The following is a 16,627-nucleotide window of genomic DNA, read 5'->3' as shown; positions in this document are numbered from 1 at the left end:
TTATGGTTGTGCTCATCATCATGTTCGTGTTGTTTCTTAATTATTATTTATAACTGTTGATTTAAATGTCCTTTGGTTTTGTGAGTCTTTGTTTACTCCTGGGTTTTGATTGTGATTGTCTTCATCAACCGATCACGTATTTTAGATATGCTCCACGTGCAGATGCACCTAATTAAAAGAGTTAAATGCATTTTCATGCATATTCCCAAACAGTTACTTTGAATAGTTTCAATTGTCAATAAGGTTATTTCTGATCATTGATAGTAATTTTGTAATTACTTTCCTATTCCATAAGGGGTTACTATAGTTTTCAAAGTTAAATAAAATAAACGGTACCAATTTTACTGCACCATGTTATAAAGAAAGGCAACAGTAGTATTCCGCAGTTCGAAATTCATAAATCGATTAAAAAAATAAATCCGCGTTACATACTAAAGCTGAGGGAAACCCATCAAATATAAGAGGAGAACCACGACACAACAGAAACACTAACATCCAACACACACATGAAAACGAACTGTATGACATTTATCGTTAATGATTATTTCGACAATTAATGTTGCTTATTTCGACAATTAATGTTGCTTATTTCGACAATTAATGTTGCTTATTTCGACAATTAATGTTGCTTATTTCGACAATTAATGATGCACAATTCGACAATTAATGTTGCTTATTTTCGACAATTTATTATGCGCAATTCGACAATGAATGATGCGCATTTCGACAATTAATGATGCGCATTTCGACAATTGATAGTGCATATTCCGACTTTCTTTATTGATATTTGAGATAAAAAAAAAGTTATAAAAACCAGTCCTAATAAAACAGTGGTATTAGAATAGATGTCATAAACGAGAACAAAAGATCGAAAAGGACAAATAATAACTATGATATCCCTATCATCACAATTCTAGCCGTCAAACTGGTGGGAATATTTTTTTTTTTCACTAATAACCCATTTTTAATTACTTAAGTGTAAAATTTTCGGTGGACCAGCGCTTTTAGGTTAAAAAAAAGTTTTGTGTAAAAATCATATTCCTAAATTCATACATGAATCTCAAGGAAAATGTTTACTTATTTTGGCCCGGATGAGAATTTCGACTTTTAAAATATTCAAAGTTATTCTGAAGACCACTATAGGTTTAACACCACCAGTGTATTTCCCTATTAGTCTTTGTTAAATTTACACTTTTTAAAAACAGGAATTATCTTTGTTTCAAATAAAGAAATACTTGGCATGAGTAAAGTTTAATCCTGTCCAGTACTATATATAGACAAATTTCGCAAAGCGTTTCATGGAATATTAGAAAAAAAACCATCACTTGAAGTTAACCAATAAAATTTCCCCCTTATTCAGCCTGTGTACAAGATTTAATAACCATGTAAGCTCAAGTTTCCAAAATATTCTATAGAAACCCCAGATAAAAAAATTATGGTGCTCTGAAATAACCAAAACATATGTTTATGACACATAAAATCTTGTACTGCAATAAAATGTAGGATTACGGTAATTACCTACAAATGTCAAATTCATAGGAATGTTTCTTTTTTGCCTATTTTCGTATACAACCGGATGTGACGTACCATAATTTAGTGCTATTACATCTATAATATGCTGAACTACAATGGGCACATTGAAAACTGAAAAAGTCGAGAAGGACCAAAAGCATTGCCAAACCGAGACAAACAATTCAAGCTATAAAATGAGTGATGCGCGTACATCCCTTAATTTCATTTTTGCTAGGATCTAAAGCCTATAATACCTTTATTTATCGCCAATTTTAAACCTAAAATGAAAATGAAGGGTTTGTAGAGTGCAACGCATATCATAAAATTGTCTTATGCTAACCCTTCTTAAAAAGGAAGTAGTAAATTAATAAATTAGTTTGGGAGACAAAAGGGGACAACAACTAAAAAGATGATACAAGTTACTAAAAATTGTGTATTAATATAAAAATACTGAACTATAAATCAATCCAAAAAGGAAAAATTCATAAAAAAGAAAACTATAAACCAAACACAAATATCACAATTTATCAAAATGACCTTTTACGAAAATTATTTTGATTTTTTTTTCTTTTTTGGTCCTCAATGCTCTTTAACTTCGTACTCTATTTGGCCTTTTAATTAAACAATTTTTGATTTGAGCGTCACTGATGGGTCTTTTGTAGACAAAACACACGTCTGGCGTAAATGTAAATTTTTAATCCTGGTATCTATGAGGAGTTAATTTACTCTTATGACATATTTTTTTTGTGGTATCTTTTTCAGGTCAGCAATGAATTCTTTGAGTTATTCCACTCATATACTGTTGATGTCAGTATCTTTATTTTCATACCTCGCTATAGTCTCCTCGATGTTATCTCCAGAAACGTCTGAACTTGTTAATGACAAGGCTGAAGATGAGGCATGCAAATGTGAGAATGGAGATGTTGGATTGAAGTACCTTTGTGAAACTTTCACGACTGATATTCAAGGATGTATGATGTTTGCTACCAACAATGTACGTGCTGCATACAAAAGTAATGATGGTTCGTTTAAGCGTATGAGAAAACAATTGTCGTTTAATGGAGCGATATCATCCATAGTCAGCATGTTGAATGGAGAAAGATCACGAAATAATGGCGATTCTCTCAGATCAAGAATAAAGATGATGGGTTGAATATTCAAACAAAAACAAATAATACATTTTGCTCATTGACATTTTTATCAATTGTTTCAATATATTTCTTTACATTAAAGATCTAAATCTAATAAAAAGTTATTATATAAAAACATGAAGATGTGGTATGATTGCCAGTGAGACAACTGTGTGTTGGCTTTTTTTTGTTGTTGTTGCACCTCAGTGTTTCAGAGAAAACAAACCAGGGTTACAAATTAAACCCCAGGGAAACACTATATCAACTATAATAGGAAAACAAAACGAAATTACAGAACACAGAAGTGCAACGAAAAACAATGCATCATTCATAGAAACGAGCAATAAGATAACAACTGCCATATTCCTGACTTGGTACAGGACATTTTGAGACAAGAGTGTACACGCTGAAATGCATGTCTCGCCTTCTTTACTAATCATTGATATTGTGTTGATAGTCCTAAATATCAAGCTTTATTTCAACTGTCACATAAACTTAACATTAACCAAGAAAGCTAATCTTTGACCAATGGACCATGAAAATATGGTCAAGGTTAGAAGAACCATGCTAGGCAAGCATATATAGCTCACAATTCTTCCACACAACAAATATAGTTGACCTATTACTTATAGTTTAGGAAAAACATACCAAAACACAAAAACTTAACACTGAGCAATGAACAAAGAAAATGAGGTCAAGGTCAAATTTAGTCTGAGTGACTAACACATAGATCATAAAATATTACCCATACACCAAATATAGTTGAACGATTGCATATAGTATTAGAAAAAAAGTCAAAACTTAAAAACTTAACTTTGACCACTGAACCATGAATGAGGTCAAGGTCAGATGACACCTGTCTGCTAGACATGTACACCTTACAATCATTCCATACACCAAATATAGTAGACCTATTGCATAGAGTATAAGAAAAACAGACCAAAACACAAACACTTAACTATACCACTGAACCATGAAAATTAGGTCAAGGTCAGATGATACCTGCCAGTTGGACATGTACACCTTACAGTCCTTCCATACACTGACAATACTAGATCTATTGCTTATAGTATCTGAGATATGAATTTGACCACCAAAACTTAACCTTGTTCAATGATCCATGAAATGAGGTTGAGGTCAAGTGAAAACTGTCTGACAGGCATGAGGACCTTGCAAGGTACGCACTTACCAAATATAGTTATCTTAGTACGTTTAAGAGAGAATTTAACATTATGAAAAATCTTTTTTTTCAAGTAGTCACTGAACAATGAAAGTGAGGTCAAGGACATTGGACATGTGACTGACAGAAACTTCGTAACATGAGGCATCCATATACAAAGTATGAAGCATCCAGGTCTTCCACTTTCTGAAATAAAAATCTTTTAAGAAGTTAGCTAATGCCTCTGTAGCCACCAGCACGAGATGTCTTTCCCTATGTCCAGCTTTCTGCGACAAAAGTCTCAGACTGACAAAAAAAAATGGTGGGTTGAACCTGTCTTTACCAAACATTGCACTTTATGGCAATATTAAATATAACCCTAATACAGCACAAACTTATATAAAATATCGTTTGCAAAAATCTATATGTGATGATTATACATGTAAATCCAATTGAATAGCATCATACACGACTCATTTTCTACATCAGTAATAGATTACCTTAGCTGTATTTGGCAAAACTTTTAGTAATTTTTGGTCCTCAATGCTCTTCAACTTCGTACTTTATTCTACCTTTTAACATTTTTTATTCCAGCATCACTGATGAGTCTTTTGTCGAAGAAACATGCGTCTGAAGTTAATGTAAAATTTTAATCCTGGAATACATGATGAGTTTATTTCCAGCGTTCTGCACAGGTATGAAAATATGAGCATTGTTCATTGTTGAAGACTGTACAGAAACATGTAATTGTTAATTTCTGTGTCATTTTATTTCTGTTGGAGAGTTTTCTCACTGCCAATGATACCACATCTTCATTTTATATAAGGCATAATACACAACTCATTTCAAGCATTCTGCACAGGCATGACAACAAAAGACAATAATTTTTTATTTATTTATTTATTAATTTTCTTTTAGTTTTTCTTTGATTTTCTCATAATAAATGAACAAAACAGAACATTACAGGAACAGATAATAGAAAGAAAGGTTACAAAATTATATCAACAGACAAATGTTTTGTAAGAAAAGTACTTTTTAACAATTCTATCAAATACTAAAGAGTGTCTACAACAACTGTTATCCTTCACTTTTCATTTAAATATCATTTTAGAGTACATGGCCTATTACTACAGAAAATTTCTTCTTTTAAATGGGCGGTTATTTTTGTTTTAAAATTATTCTGCATTTCATTTTGTCCAGGGACTAACTTGCGCATCAAAAGATAAATTTCCAGTTATCATCAATATGCATAATTTGTTCAAACTCTCAGTACAGGTGATATTTTCATGTATTCTATGCAATTTCAAAATTTTAAAGTGCTTGTGAGCACCAAAGATCACAAGCACTATAGAGAAAATATAGCTTAATAATATACAACGTGAACTTCGAATTAACCCATGGCTGTGAGGCAATATTTCGAAGTGAGAATAACTTGAATTTCCTTTTTTTAATCAGAAAGGTGCATAACTTACATAATATCATCTGATTTGAAGAATGTTCACCTGACTGCAATACATTGTTTGAATTCTATTAGGTAAAAATGAAACTTGAGGAAATACCAAAAAATATCAAGTTAGTGACAAAGAGTTAATTTAAATTTCATGCAACCTTTTTTAATTTGGAGTATTATTTCAAAACTACCCATTTCCTAACTTGGTACAGACATTTTCTGAAAAAAAGGCTCAGTATTTAAAATTTTTTGGTTGAGGATTTAACATCGTTTATTTTGTGGAAAGAATGTATCCACAAAAATAAAATCCCAATGAAAATTTAGCTTTCAAATAACATCACTTCCATTTAATGGAAACCACGAAACTAAATCCCCATGAAATCTAATATTTGAGACAAAAAACCTCGAAATTTTAACCCCATGGAAATTAATATTTCTTCAGTAGTTATTATCTGTTCCGACCACAGCACAGGACATCAATAATACAGTATATTATGTTAACATATTAGAAAAACAAGCAATTGGAATAACCATAAAGCACTTTCACCATTTATATCTAAATCAAAACATGTAATATACACGCTATTTACTGTGGGTTAATTAATATTTAGGGGTACCAATTGTCATGTGTAAACAAATATAAATGTTTAAATAAGTATACATTTTTAGATATGCTTGAATGCTGACTTTAGCAATTTCATGAATTAAATGTCAACGAAATTACAAACTTTCCTCAATCCAATAAAATTGGTACCCATGAAAACAAATAAATCCACAATATATATTTAAGTTGTCTTTCTTTTTTAATTTACAACACATAGTCATCTCTTAGAAATAGACAGTAATAAACAAAAATAAACACAATAAATGATAATGGCTGGTAAATGTTATGTTTTTTATGATTGTGTAAAATAAATAAATCACCAGTATCTACTCATTGTGTGAGTCCAAAAAGAAAAAGAAGAAAAACAAAAACTCCAAAAACTAAGATAGGTAAACCTTGTTTTCATGTCTTGTATGGCAGAAAATTCTGAACAACTTCATGTAAAGGTTTCTTTTCTTTTGCTCATTTTATCAAACTTTTCTATTTTCAAATTAAAATTTCACACAATAGTTTGAGAAATGAAAATTTTAGTTTGGGACCTGGTACAATGAGAACATTCTGAGAAAATTTTGTCTTCCAAAATATAACATAAAAATCTGAGTCAGCCTTTTCGCAACATTTTTAAAAATCAAACATCTTGAAAAGGAGCACAATAACTTATACAGTGAAACCTGATTAAACCAATTCCTGCATAAACCAAAAACCTGTCTAAACCCAAAATGTTCTAAGACACCGTTATACCAACTGTATGCATTAAGAACCTGATAAAACCGAACATCGTCCAAAACCGAACAAAATTCTTAAGTTACAAAGAGGTTCAGTTTAAACAGGTTTCACTGTATTAAAATTATTATTAGATTGAATCAATTTTGACTAAAACATGTTTAAATCTTACTCAGTTTAAATCAAATGCTCTGTTTTCCAATCACCTTCTGAGATTCTTACACAATTTGGTAGAAAGACATTTTTTTTTTTTAAATTCTCTTGTAAAGATTGTCTGAAGCATTGATTTCTTTTTAAATTTTCTTTTACTTACTTTTATACAGCACTTTACCAATTCAAAATAATATTTTAAAGAGATTCACCTCATAAAGCTATAGATAAACAAATATATACACAGAAATATCAACACAATTATTCCAAAACCATGGTATTATGACTTAGAAAACAATACATTCATATACAAACAAAATATCATCATAATTCATTAACATTGTGATCTGTGTTGGTCATATTAGTGAATTGATAGAAACTTATAGCAGGAAACTATCAGAGTATTTACCACAAAAGTATAACCTATTTAGGTGAAAAAGAATATTATATTAGCTGATTTCAGAGAGGAACTTTCCAAGAATGGCCATTAAAATAGTAATTTGAAATTAATAGAATAAGTCAATCTAGAATGCACGGCAAATGACCTCCTTTCAACCTTATATGTGACAGTTTTATATGTTGCATTTCAAATGCCAAAGCTTGTCAAGAAGTTTTTTTTTTTCTTTTTTTAACCCCTTTATATATTTTGACAAAATGTACTTAGTAGTAATACAGAATGTATTAGGTATTTTGCCTTGAGTGATTAATTAGCAAATTAAACATTTTGCAAACATATCAGAAAGTAAGGTATCCTCACTCATGAAGTATGCATAAATAGTTTTCATAGCACAGTTAAAATGACAAGATCATATCATTGTTTACCTATATATTATAAACAAAAATACATTTGTAGTAACATATATCGATGTGATAGATATTTCATTATTATGTATTCATTTACAACAACAAAATTGTCAATTAATCTCATTTATATCAAATCAATAATAATACAGGAATATTTCAGTTGTATGAGATTATAAATTGGTTTTGTCATGGTTAACAAAACACCATGAGCTTCCCTTATAATGAAACATGCTGACTTTTATATCTTTGTTTAATAGTGTTTTCTCTCAAACTGTGAATTTACCAGGCATTTAAAAATACCATTGAATGTCCATTATCTGATTAAAAAATGTGTGTGGTCATGAAATTCCCCATTTAACATGATATAGTGATATGATTGAGATGTATTTTATTGAATTTTCCCTTAAATGACTTCACAGGACAACTGTCAATTATAATAATCGAGCGTAAAGCAACCAACAATCAATCAATATATTAATCGTAATTTATTATTATCATTCACAGCATACTGTGGATTTATTTAAGTTTGTTGGATACCAGTTTTCGTGAATTTTGTGGATACAGGAGAACCATGAATTTAACTGTTCAACAAATTACAATTTTTCTAAGTTTATGTATACAGACTTTGCCACAACCATGAAACTGGATATCCATGACATTGCAACTTTTCCAAATCCTAATTATAATGAATCTCCTAATTATAATGAAAATCAACATGATGAATGACAAAGATTATAATATATGCAAGTTTATCTATCATAAAAAAGAATGACCACACAATGGTATTTTTAAACAATGTTATAAATGCGTTGTTTGATAGATATAGGAAGATGTGGTGTGAGTGCCAATGAGACAACTCTCCATCCAAATAACAATTTGAATCCACAAACAAAACATTAATACTACAAAAGACAATATATTAATGAATTCAAACACAGCGTTAACTTTTCCAATGTTTTCAATTTTAAAAATCAACACGACAGTGAATATATCTAGTACAATATTATATTTCAAGAGATCTGTGAAAAATAATACTTCTGAACACAAACTGATACAAAGAAACCTGAACCCAATGAGCAAAAAGCTAAGAAAATAAAATGATTTCAATTCCTGCACGGTAATGCATTTGATGTCATATTATCTAGTAATGATTTTCATGTGACTATTAAACATATATTTTAAACAAATACAATAACACTATATTGTATGGTGATTAAATGATTAAAAAGATATGCATGTTACCCAAAGTCATAGACCCCAAGGTTACAGGTCAATGCTGACTATGTTGAGATTACCTAGTTATGTTGATCATTGATTTGAAATTGCAATGGTATTTCTAAAAAAGTTTTGTATGAAATTTATTAGAACCCTGGCATTCAGAATTAGCTTTCAATGGTATTTTTGAGTGCTGTGTAAAAACAGACATGATTTGTTTTTTTAAAGAGGACATACAATTTAGGATTGACCACATACAATATATTAATGCATTTATTCAGATCAACTGTGTCAGTAAATGCATGTTAACCTATACAATGTTTTCAGAATTATGTTTTTTTAGATGAATTCCAACGGTCCGAGACCCTCATGGGTAGTCATGGTTATTTAACACGCCCTAGTAGGGATGAATGCCCCAGTTATTTTTTTTATGGTAAACAATGATCATCTAGCTAGTATCTCACCCTAAACACTTAAAATTTGTATTTCATGTATGATAACAAATATAATAATTGCAACAACTATACTGCAATAAGTAAGCTTAGCAATATGTTAATCTCAGCCATGAATATAGTGAATGCTGATAAATACAAATCTTAAGATTGAAAAACTCATACCCATGTATATGTATGTACAAAAACGGTATATGTCATTGATAAATGTTCAATTTAAATACATTTGCATCAGCTTTGACGATCAATAGTCCTTTTCTAAGCTTACAATCAAGCATTGCAATATATGCTGGTAAAGTTTTTGAAGCGATGAAATTCCCAATATGTTTTCTGAGGCGATGAAATTCCCAATATGTTTTCTGCGGCCATGAAGGTTGACAAACTGATTATCTCAGCGATCGATGAATAGAAAGCCCTTGGACAACAAAATAATGATATATAATAATCATGTAGTTGACAAATCTTGCATGCTTTCTGTTAGTGTCTCTTCTGATGAGTCCATAAATTTACGTATCATAAATGCCTGCTGCATCTCTGGGGGGAGTTTACATGTTCCCTCCCAGTGAGCCTCGTGATATGAGTGAGACTGCAAAACAAAAAGATAAAAATTAATTAGGCAAAACAAAAAGATAACAATTAATTCTGCAAAACAAAAAGATAACAATTATTTCTGCAAAACAAAAAGATAACAATTAATTTTGCAAAACAAAAAGATAACAAATAATTAATGTGTTGTCATTGGTTGGTACATTGTAGATGACCTCAGCAGGTTTTTTTTTAAATGTGTGCTTTATTTTTACAATATATGGTCTAATGTTAGGCAATGCAAAAACGATTATCCACTTCAATAACCCTGCAGTGTCATTTTGATGGTAGCTTTCTATGTCGCTTGAATTTTGCTCATTGTTGAAGCTTGTACAGTGACCTAAGTTGCTTACATCTACATCATTTGGTGGAAAGTAATCTTGTTGGCAATCAAACCACATCTTCATTATTATTATTATTGTCATAAACAAAAATTATTCAGACGTATGATATACATGTACATAAACAATTTATAAATATACCAAGTCAGGTGTTTTGGACATTTTTAATTTTGTTTATAATGTCATTGTTCAAATATGTCTGAATCAATGATTCACAACTATTCTGTTCATTTAATTTTAAAACAAATTCTAATATGTCTAACAATATTTTTTTTCAACTCTTGCCAAACAAAAAAGTATGTGTGTTTACTGTACCCCTGTAGTTACCTTCCCATATTTTTGTCGCCTACGTATACCCTAAAGTTTTTTGGACCACTTTTGATTATTACTGTTAAATTCACAATGCTGCTCCCATAGACTTAATGTAAAATACGGTTTTCTTGTTTGAATTGTTTTACAATTGTCATTTTGGGGCCTTTTATAGCTGACTTTGGGGTATGAGGTTGCTCATGGTTAAACGCCATACAGTCATGACCTATACATTGCTATAGTTAACTTCTTTGTCATTTTGTCTCTTGTGAAGAGTAAGCATTAGCAATCATATCATATTCTTTATTTTCTACATGTAAATGTTTGTCAACTTACTAATTTAACATTTCTGGTCCATGTTTCATTGCACTGTCCATTACATACAGGACAAGGTCTAGTCATAGGAAAGCCTTCACATTCTCTACACGCTGCAGAACATTTAGTGTCATACCAACACTCCCCACATCTAAAAATATAAAGGTCAAAGGTTATAATTCAAATATAATTCCTAACATTCATTTGACATTCACAGACACATAAACAATGATAAAGTATAGAGTATTTTGGTTTAAATTTTCATGGATTTATAGGATATGGGCAAACCACAAATTTAAATGTTCAACAAGTTAGAAACTTCATGTAGACTTGAATGAAAACTTTAGCAAAATCATAAAAATCAAGTATTCACTGAAATTGATTCCCACAAATATAAATGAATCTACATGATCTACATCATGTACATGAACATTAGTCATAGTTTTATCAAAGCATTTTCTCAAATACTCATGTTCTCTGTTTCTTTTTCCTATTGACCTCATTTCTAACATGTCTAAAGAATTTCAAAGTTCAAAATACAATTATAGTATAAAATCGACTGTATCTTTAAACATAAAATCTAAATTAGTCATTTATAAGTTTACAGTACAAAACCATCTGAAAAATAGAATAGAGACATACAGACAATATATTGAAAACCCTTTTCTCATCAAAATTTTAAAAATAGTGGATGGTCATTGTTTTAATGACGATCCACTATTTAAAAAAAAAAAAATCCTCATCTTGAACTTTCAAAAGTTTCTGATGCCATGTCAAAAACGTAAAATACTGTTAAAGAAATTTAGGCAACTTCAACATGTTCAATAATCCATGGTTCTATAAAAATTGCATGTAAGCCATGTTAGCTTTCAATTAATAACTGACAATTTAGAACTGCTATAATTATAGATTATCGTTGATCATCTCAACGAGATTGATTTTCTCGCTTGAGCTGGTACAGCGAAAGTGAGAAAAGCAATCGAGTTGAGATGACCAATGATAATCTATTAATCGCTATTTTACCTATGACGACGTTGTCAATTTCATCATGTTCATGTCAATTTCGTTAGCAACGCCACGTGACCTCCTTAGTTTCTAGTGATAATTATTCCATCTCAAGCGAGTAGCATGATATGAAAATTATCACAAAAAAAGATCAAACGAAAAATGCACAAAATAGCGATAAAACATAAAATCAAATACTTACAAATGACAAGTATCTATCTTCCTCTGGTAGGAGTCAATTTTCATCATTTGTTCCACTTCCTGTTTGCTATAATTTGTTCCTTCAGTAGTATTCTGTACTGTATAGTATACTGAAGCACTTTTGTCATTTAATACATCATCTGAAAAAAAAGAAAAAAGATACTAATTTACAAAAAAATAAGCGAGTTCAAAATCGTTAAGTATTCAATTAAATATACATTTATTTATGAATCAATGCATTGTTACAAGAAATGAATTAGAATGCAACTTGTAAAGCTGGCTTTATTTTTATCCTTCCCCTGCATCATCACATGTCATATCCTCACAATCTAAAACAAAATAAAAAAGATAATTTTGCCATTATAGATTATACAATGGATACCAATATAACAAGTATCAACCTAAGAAGGACAACTCTTACAATTAAGAGTTGGGTCATGAGTGCCTTGATGCACCTATCACTTTTTCAAGAAATAGAGTTTCATAACTCAGAAACGTAAAATCTAAAAAATTTAAATGGAAAGGGGGAAAACATCAATAGATATAATTAATTCACCCAAGTTTCATGAAAACATGCTACAGCAATTTCAAGGTATTGTCAGAAAACTGGGAAATCACTTTTTTTAATAGATAAAACCTGGCCCATGCACGGAAATAAAAAATCTAAAATTTCAATAATTTTCATTCAAATTCAGAAAGTATTCTATAAGTGTTAAAATACTAAACATTTCTCAATCCACTGAACAGAACATTTCAACTTTATCATGTTTACTAAGTCTGAAATGATATTTTGTAAAATTAAAGTATGTGGCACATGTAGACATCATGTACATGTTTACCACATCTTCTTATATTCATATCTATATATAATCTGACTTACACAAGTTCAACTATATATGTACATCATAGATGATATAAAAAGTGTAAATAGCAATAGTGTACTTCATTTACATGTCAAAATAAAATGTTTTTTTCTCATCATTGTAATCACTAATGTATAACTAATTCTTATAATTTTGAATTTATTTATCAAACTAACCCTCTGCAGTATCAGGAACATTTTCCATAGGAACATCCTCAGGACTGTCTCCATCTGTAAAACCTTCATCGTCTGTATTGGCACCCTCCATCATTTAACCTTAAAATAACAAGTAAATTGAAATTACATTGTACATTGTTGTAGTACAGAACATGAATAAGGACAGGTACTAATATGACTTACATCATTTTTGTACATAGGGGTAATAAATCTTATACTATTTTTTCTAGAAATTAAAATTTTTACAAATATTTCAGTTTAAATCACAACTATAAAAAGCGATTAAAAAATAAGGCAATGGAAACATGGACATGATGGAAAAAGTAATTAACAATTGTAAAGTCATTTTAAAATAGATTAATGGATTGAAGCTCAGTCTTCACGATTAACCACAAGTCCTACGACCATGGCTTGTAAAATTGCTTTCAGGCTTGTAAAATTCTTCTCTACAATCCAACAGAATGAACTAAAATTTTCTAAAATTTGAGCTTTGGGTTTGTGGACTCAAAAGTTTAACGTGAAGACTGGAAGCTGTAGAATTCAGGTAAATAAATAATTAGAGGAATTTAGAACAAATGTAACCTGGAGCATCACATGTTTTCATTTTTAACCATGTTAACTGTCTAAACTTTGGACTGACAACAAGATTAAATTTGTTGAAACATGTTTCAAATGAAAAAAAAAAAAAACATGCCCATATATATATATATGTTAAACATGCATATATGTTAAATTGCCTTAATTAAAACTCTGTAGTTTAACATGGGTCATTCTAACTCATTTCTAGATGGTAGAATTATTGGTGATTTACAAATTATGGCCCATACATATGAAACTTCTTTCCTGCTTTTTGTTTCATTTAAACCACCTTCATGACGTTAGAGCAGAGATTTTAATTGCACATGAAAATATTTTTTACATGAGCACCGTATTGAATGACTAATTTGTGTGATGGATCTTAGATCCTTTAAATTTCAACAATGTAGACAATAGTAGATGTATAACAAGATACAACAAAACAGACCATATATGATTTCCGCCAATTATGTACATGAATATCTGAATGATAGTTCTTGCATGTCATGTTTAATATCCAGCCATTTCATTTAAAATCTTCAATCTTTTAATCATACCAAGCTTAATCATTACATGCAATATTTTCATCAAACTTCAGGGATGATTCCACTATATAGTTTAGGGCCGCTTGGCGGCCCTAAAATCAGACAGCGGCCCCAAAAAAATATTTGAATATAAATTCCCAATTCATGAAAATAAGATAAAAAAGTTTAGGATTTTATACGTTCTAGGTTGAAAAATATAGGCAAAGTATAGATATTTATGGAGTGTCCTATATTTTGACTTTTTCGATATATAAGACATCTTATGTAAATGAAATTATCATATACTTAGACTAAATAACATATGATTTTTACTGTATGATAAAAGCATTAAATTAACGTAAATTCCATATTTTTCGAATTGGTGCTTAGCGGGCTGATATGAAAAGTTTATCACATGCTTCAAGTGTTATCACATGCCTTTCCGTAACGTTATTGCATGGCATTCCGGTGATACTCGGCAAATTCCGGAAAATACACCTCAATGCTACGTTTTCACTGAAAAACATTACAAAGTAGCGTACAGAACAATTATTTGGATACTGGAAAGTATATTTTGTAAAATAAAAAAATAAAAAACAACAATCAAATTATTAAATAAATTCATTTTTTCAAAGTTTCAAACATAATTTAGAAAGTTAAAAAGTTGACTTTTCCAAACTGTTAATTATGTATATTGATGAATTATTTTTTTGTCGTTCTGTCCTTATTAAAATGTTTTTCTTTTCTGTTGAGGCATATGATAGAAAGATTTCATATCAAATGTACTAAATTTGGGGTCCGACGTCACGCTTTGAACTTCTATTTGGGAACCACGTAATAGGATCAATATATGAAACTGTTATTTTTCTCCTTTGTTGAAGCATGTGATAAAAAGATCATAACATGTCATTTTTCATATCGCATGTTTTATCAGCCCTCGATCAATATCAGCCCTCGAGCCATGTGGCTCTTGGGCTGATATTGAACCTTGGGCTGATAATACATGCGATATGAAAAATGCCATGTAATAATCTGATATTATCACATATTTGTTATGAATACCTTAGGTTTTGCATATGCAATAACCTCAAAATTGCCGGGGCAAAAAACAGTATATTCATATTGTGCCCTCATTCCAAGTGACGTCACGTCATTGCATCCTTAACGACAATTGATAACACTTTTGTGATGAAATGTTTAAGATTTTACCTGTTATGTTTCATTTTTCTCTTTTTGGCAGAACTTAAATATGTGATAAAAAGATTATAACATGTCTTTTCCATATTGTCCCTGGTATCATCCCTCGACCCATATAGCCCTTGGCCGAAGCCTCGAGGACGATATGGGAGTCTTGGGATGATACCAGGGCCAATATGGAAAAGGGCATGTTATAGGGCATGTTATAATCTATACTTAGAAGATATCTTACATGTATATACTAAATGAGATATCTTATATATTACATGAGATATCTTGACATTTGATTAAATAGTAAAACGGCTTGCCATAGATTAATGTTAGCTGGTATATATGTTTATGTATATGTAATATGCCTAGGTTACTTCGAAGTAAGGCGTCAAAGAAAAAAAATATATAATAGGCTTTCAAGACTTCATAATTATTTGGACTAGTGCATCATGTGCAATGATATTCATGTAATACAACTTCCCTGGTCTCAATCCAATAACTTTCAAGTAATCTGGTGATCTTATTTATGAGATCAGAACCATATATATCATAATCAGTAGCCCATTCATAGTTATTCAAAATGTTACAACTTCTTAAATCAGTGCAGAAGTTAAACTTAATATACATTTTCCGTTTTTACAGGAAAATTATATGATTGCGTCTTACATTTTATGCATGAAAAAATTCCCAATAGGGATAAAAATTCCCAATTTGATGTTCAAGGGACCCATTTGAAAACACCTGGAATCATTCCTGAACTTTTAAAAAATTTAAACCACAATCTTGATTTTTTAATTATTCAAATAGAATTTGCTCTAAATTGGGTGCCAACGTGTAGGGTATGAATGTGCCAGGTGCAAACGTGAAGAGTGCCAAAGTGTATTGGACGGGAATAGACTTTTATACCCTGATACCCTTAAAAACACCCTATCCTGGAGTCCCGATAAAGGTCCTGTCCCCACTCTGACAGGAAACTCTATCAAAAGGAAGGAGCGTTAATTTGCCAAATTGGGACCTCATCATATCATCTGCTTCTGATTCTGTGACCTAGTGCCTAAAAAGGATGACGCATCAACTAGCACCTGTCGCATATAAGACATGATTAAATGTCTTTTGTCAAATGATTGGGACACCTGGCATAAGATTCCGATTTAATTTTATGAAATGTGAATGTCAAACGTATGTTTGGACTTTTTCAAAACTATTGTTTACCTGGAGATTTAATTTAATCAATTTCAATTGTAAGAAAGGATGCTACGAGTAGAAAATGCAGCTGAAAAAACTCCAAAATTTGATTAGCATTAGCAACCCGTTCACTTCCGGCAATCTTACAATTTCTGTTTGT

The 16,627-nt window shown here is 30.6% G+C and overlaps 1 protein-coding gene across 1 annotated transcript; it reads right to left on the bottom strand.

The window, feature by feature from the left end:
- Nucleotides 1-8,785: 8,785 nt before the first annotated feature.
- LOC134699943 (uncharacterized) lies at nucleotides 8,786-16,614 on the bottom strand. The gene is made up of 5 exons (XM_063561344.1): nucleotides 16,495-16,614; nucleotides 12,995-13,093; nucleotides 11,957-12,095; nucleotides 10,771-10,900; nucleotides 8,786-9,785 (listed from the first exon to the last, which is right to left on the bottom strand). Exons 2-5 carry the CDS (start codon nucleotides 13,086-13,088, stop codon nucleotides 9,645-9,647), a joined length of 504 nt encoding a protein of 167 aa, XP_063417414.1. The 5' UTR covers nucleotides 13,089-13,093; nucleotides 16,495-16,614; the 3' UTR covers nucleotides 8,786-9,644.
- Nucleotides 16,615-16,627: the final 13 nt, after the last annotated feature.

Source organism: Mytilus trossulus, unplaced genomic scaffold (genome assembly GCF_036588685.1).
Source record: "Mytilus trossulus isolate FHL-02 unplaced genomic scaffold, PNRI_Mtr1.1.1.hap1 h1tg000103l__unscaffolded, whole genome shotgun sequence".
Taxonomy (NCBI): Eukaryota; Metazoa; Mollusca; class Bivalvia; order Mytilida; family Mytilidae; genus Mytilus; species Mytilus trossulus.
Note: the sequence above shows the minus strand (reverse complement) of the source record. Positions and strands in the feature narration are given on the sequence as shown.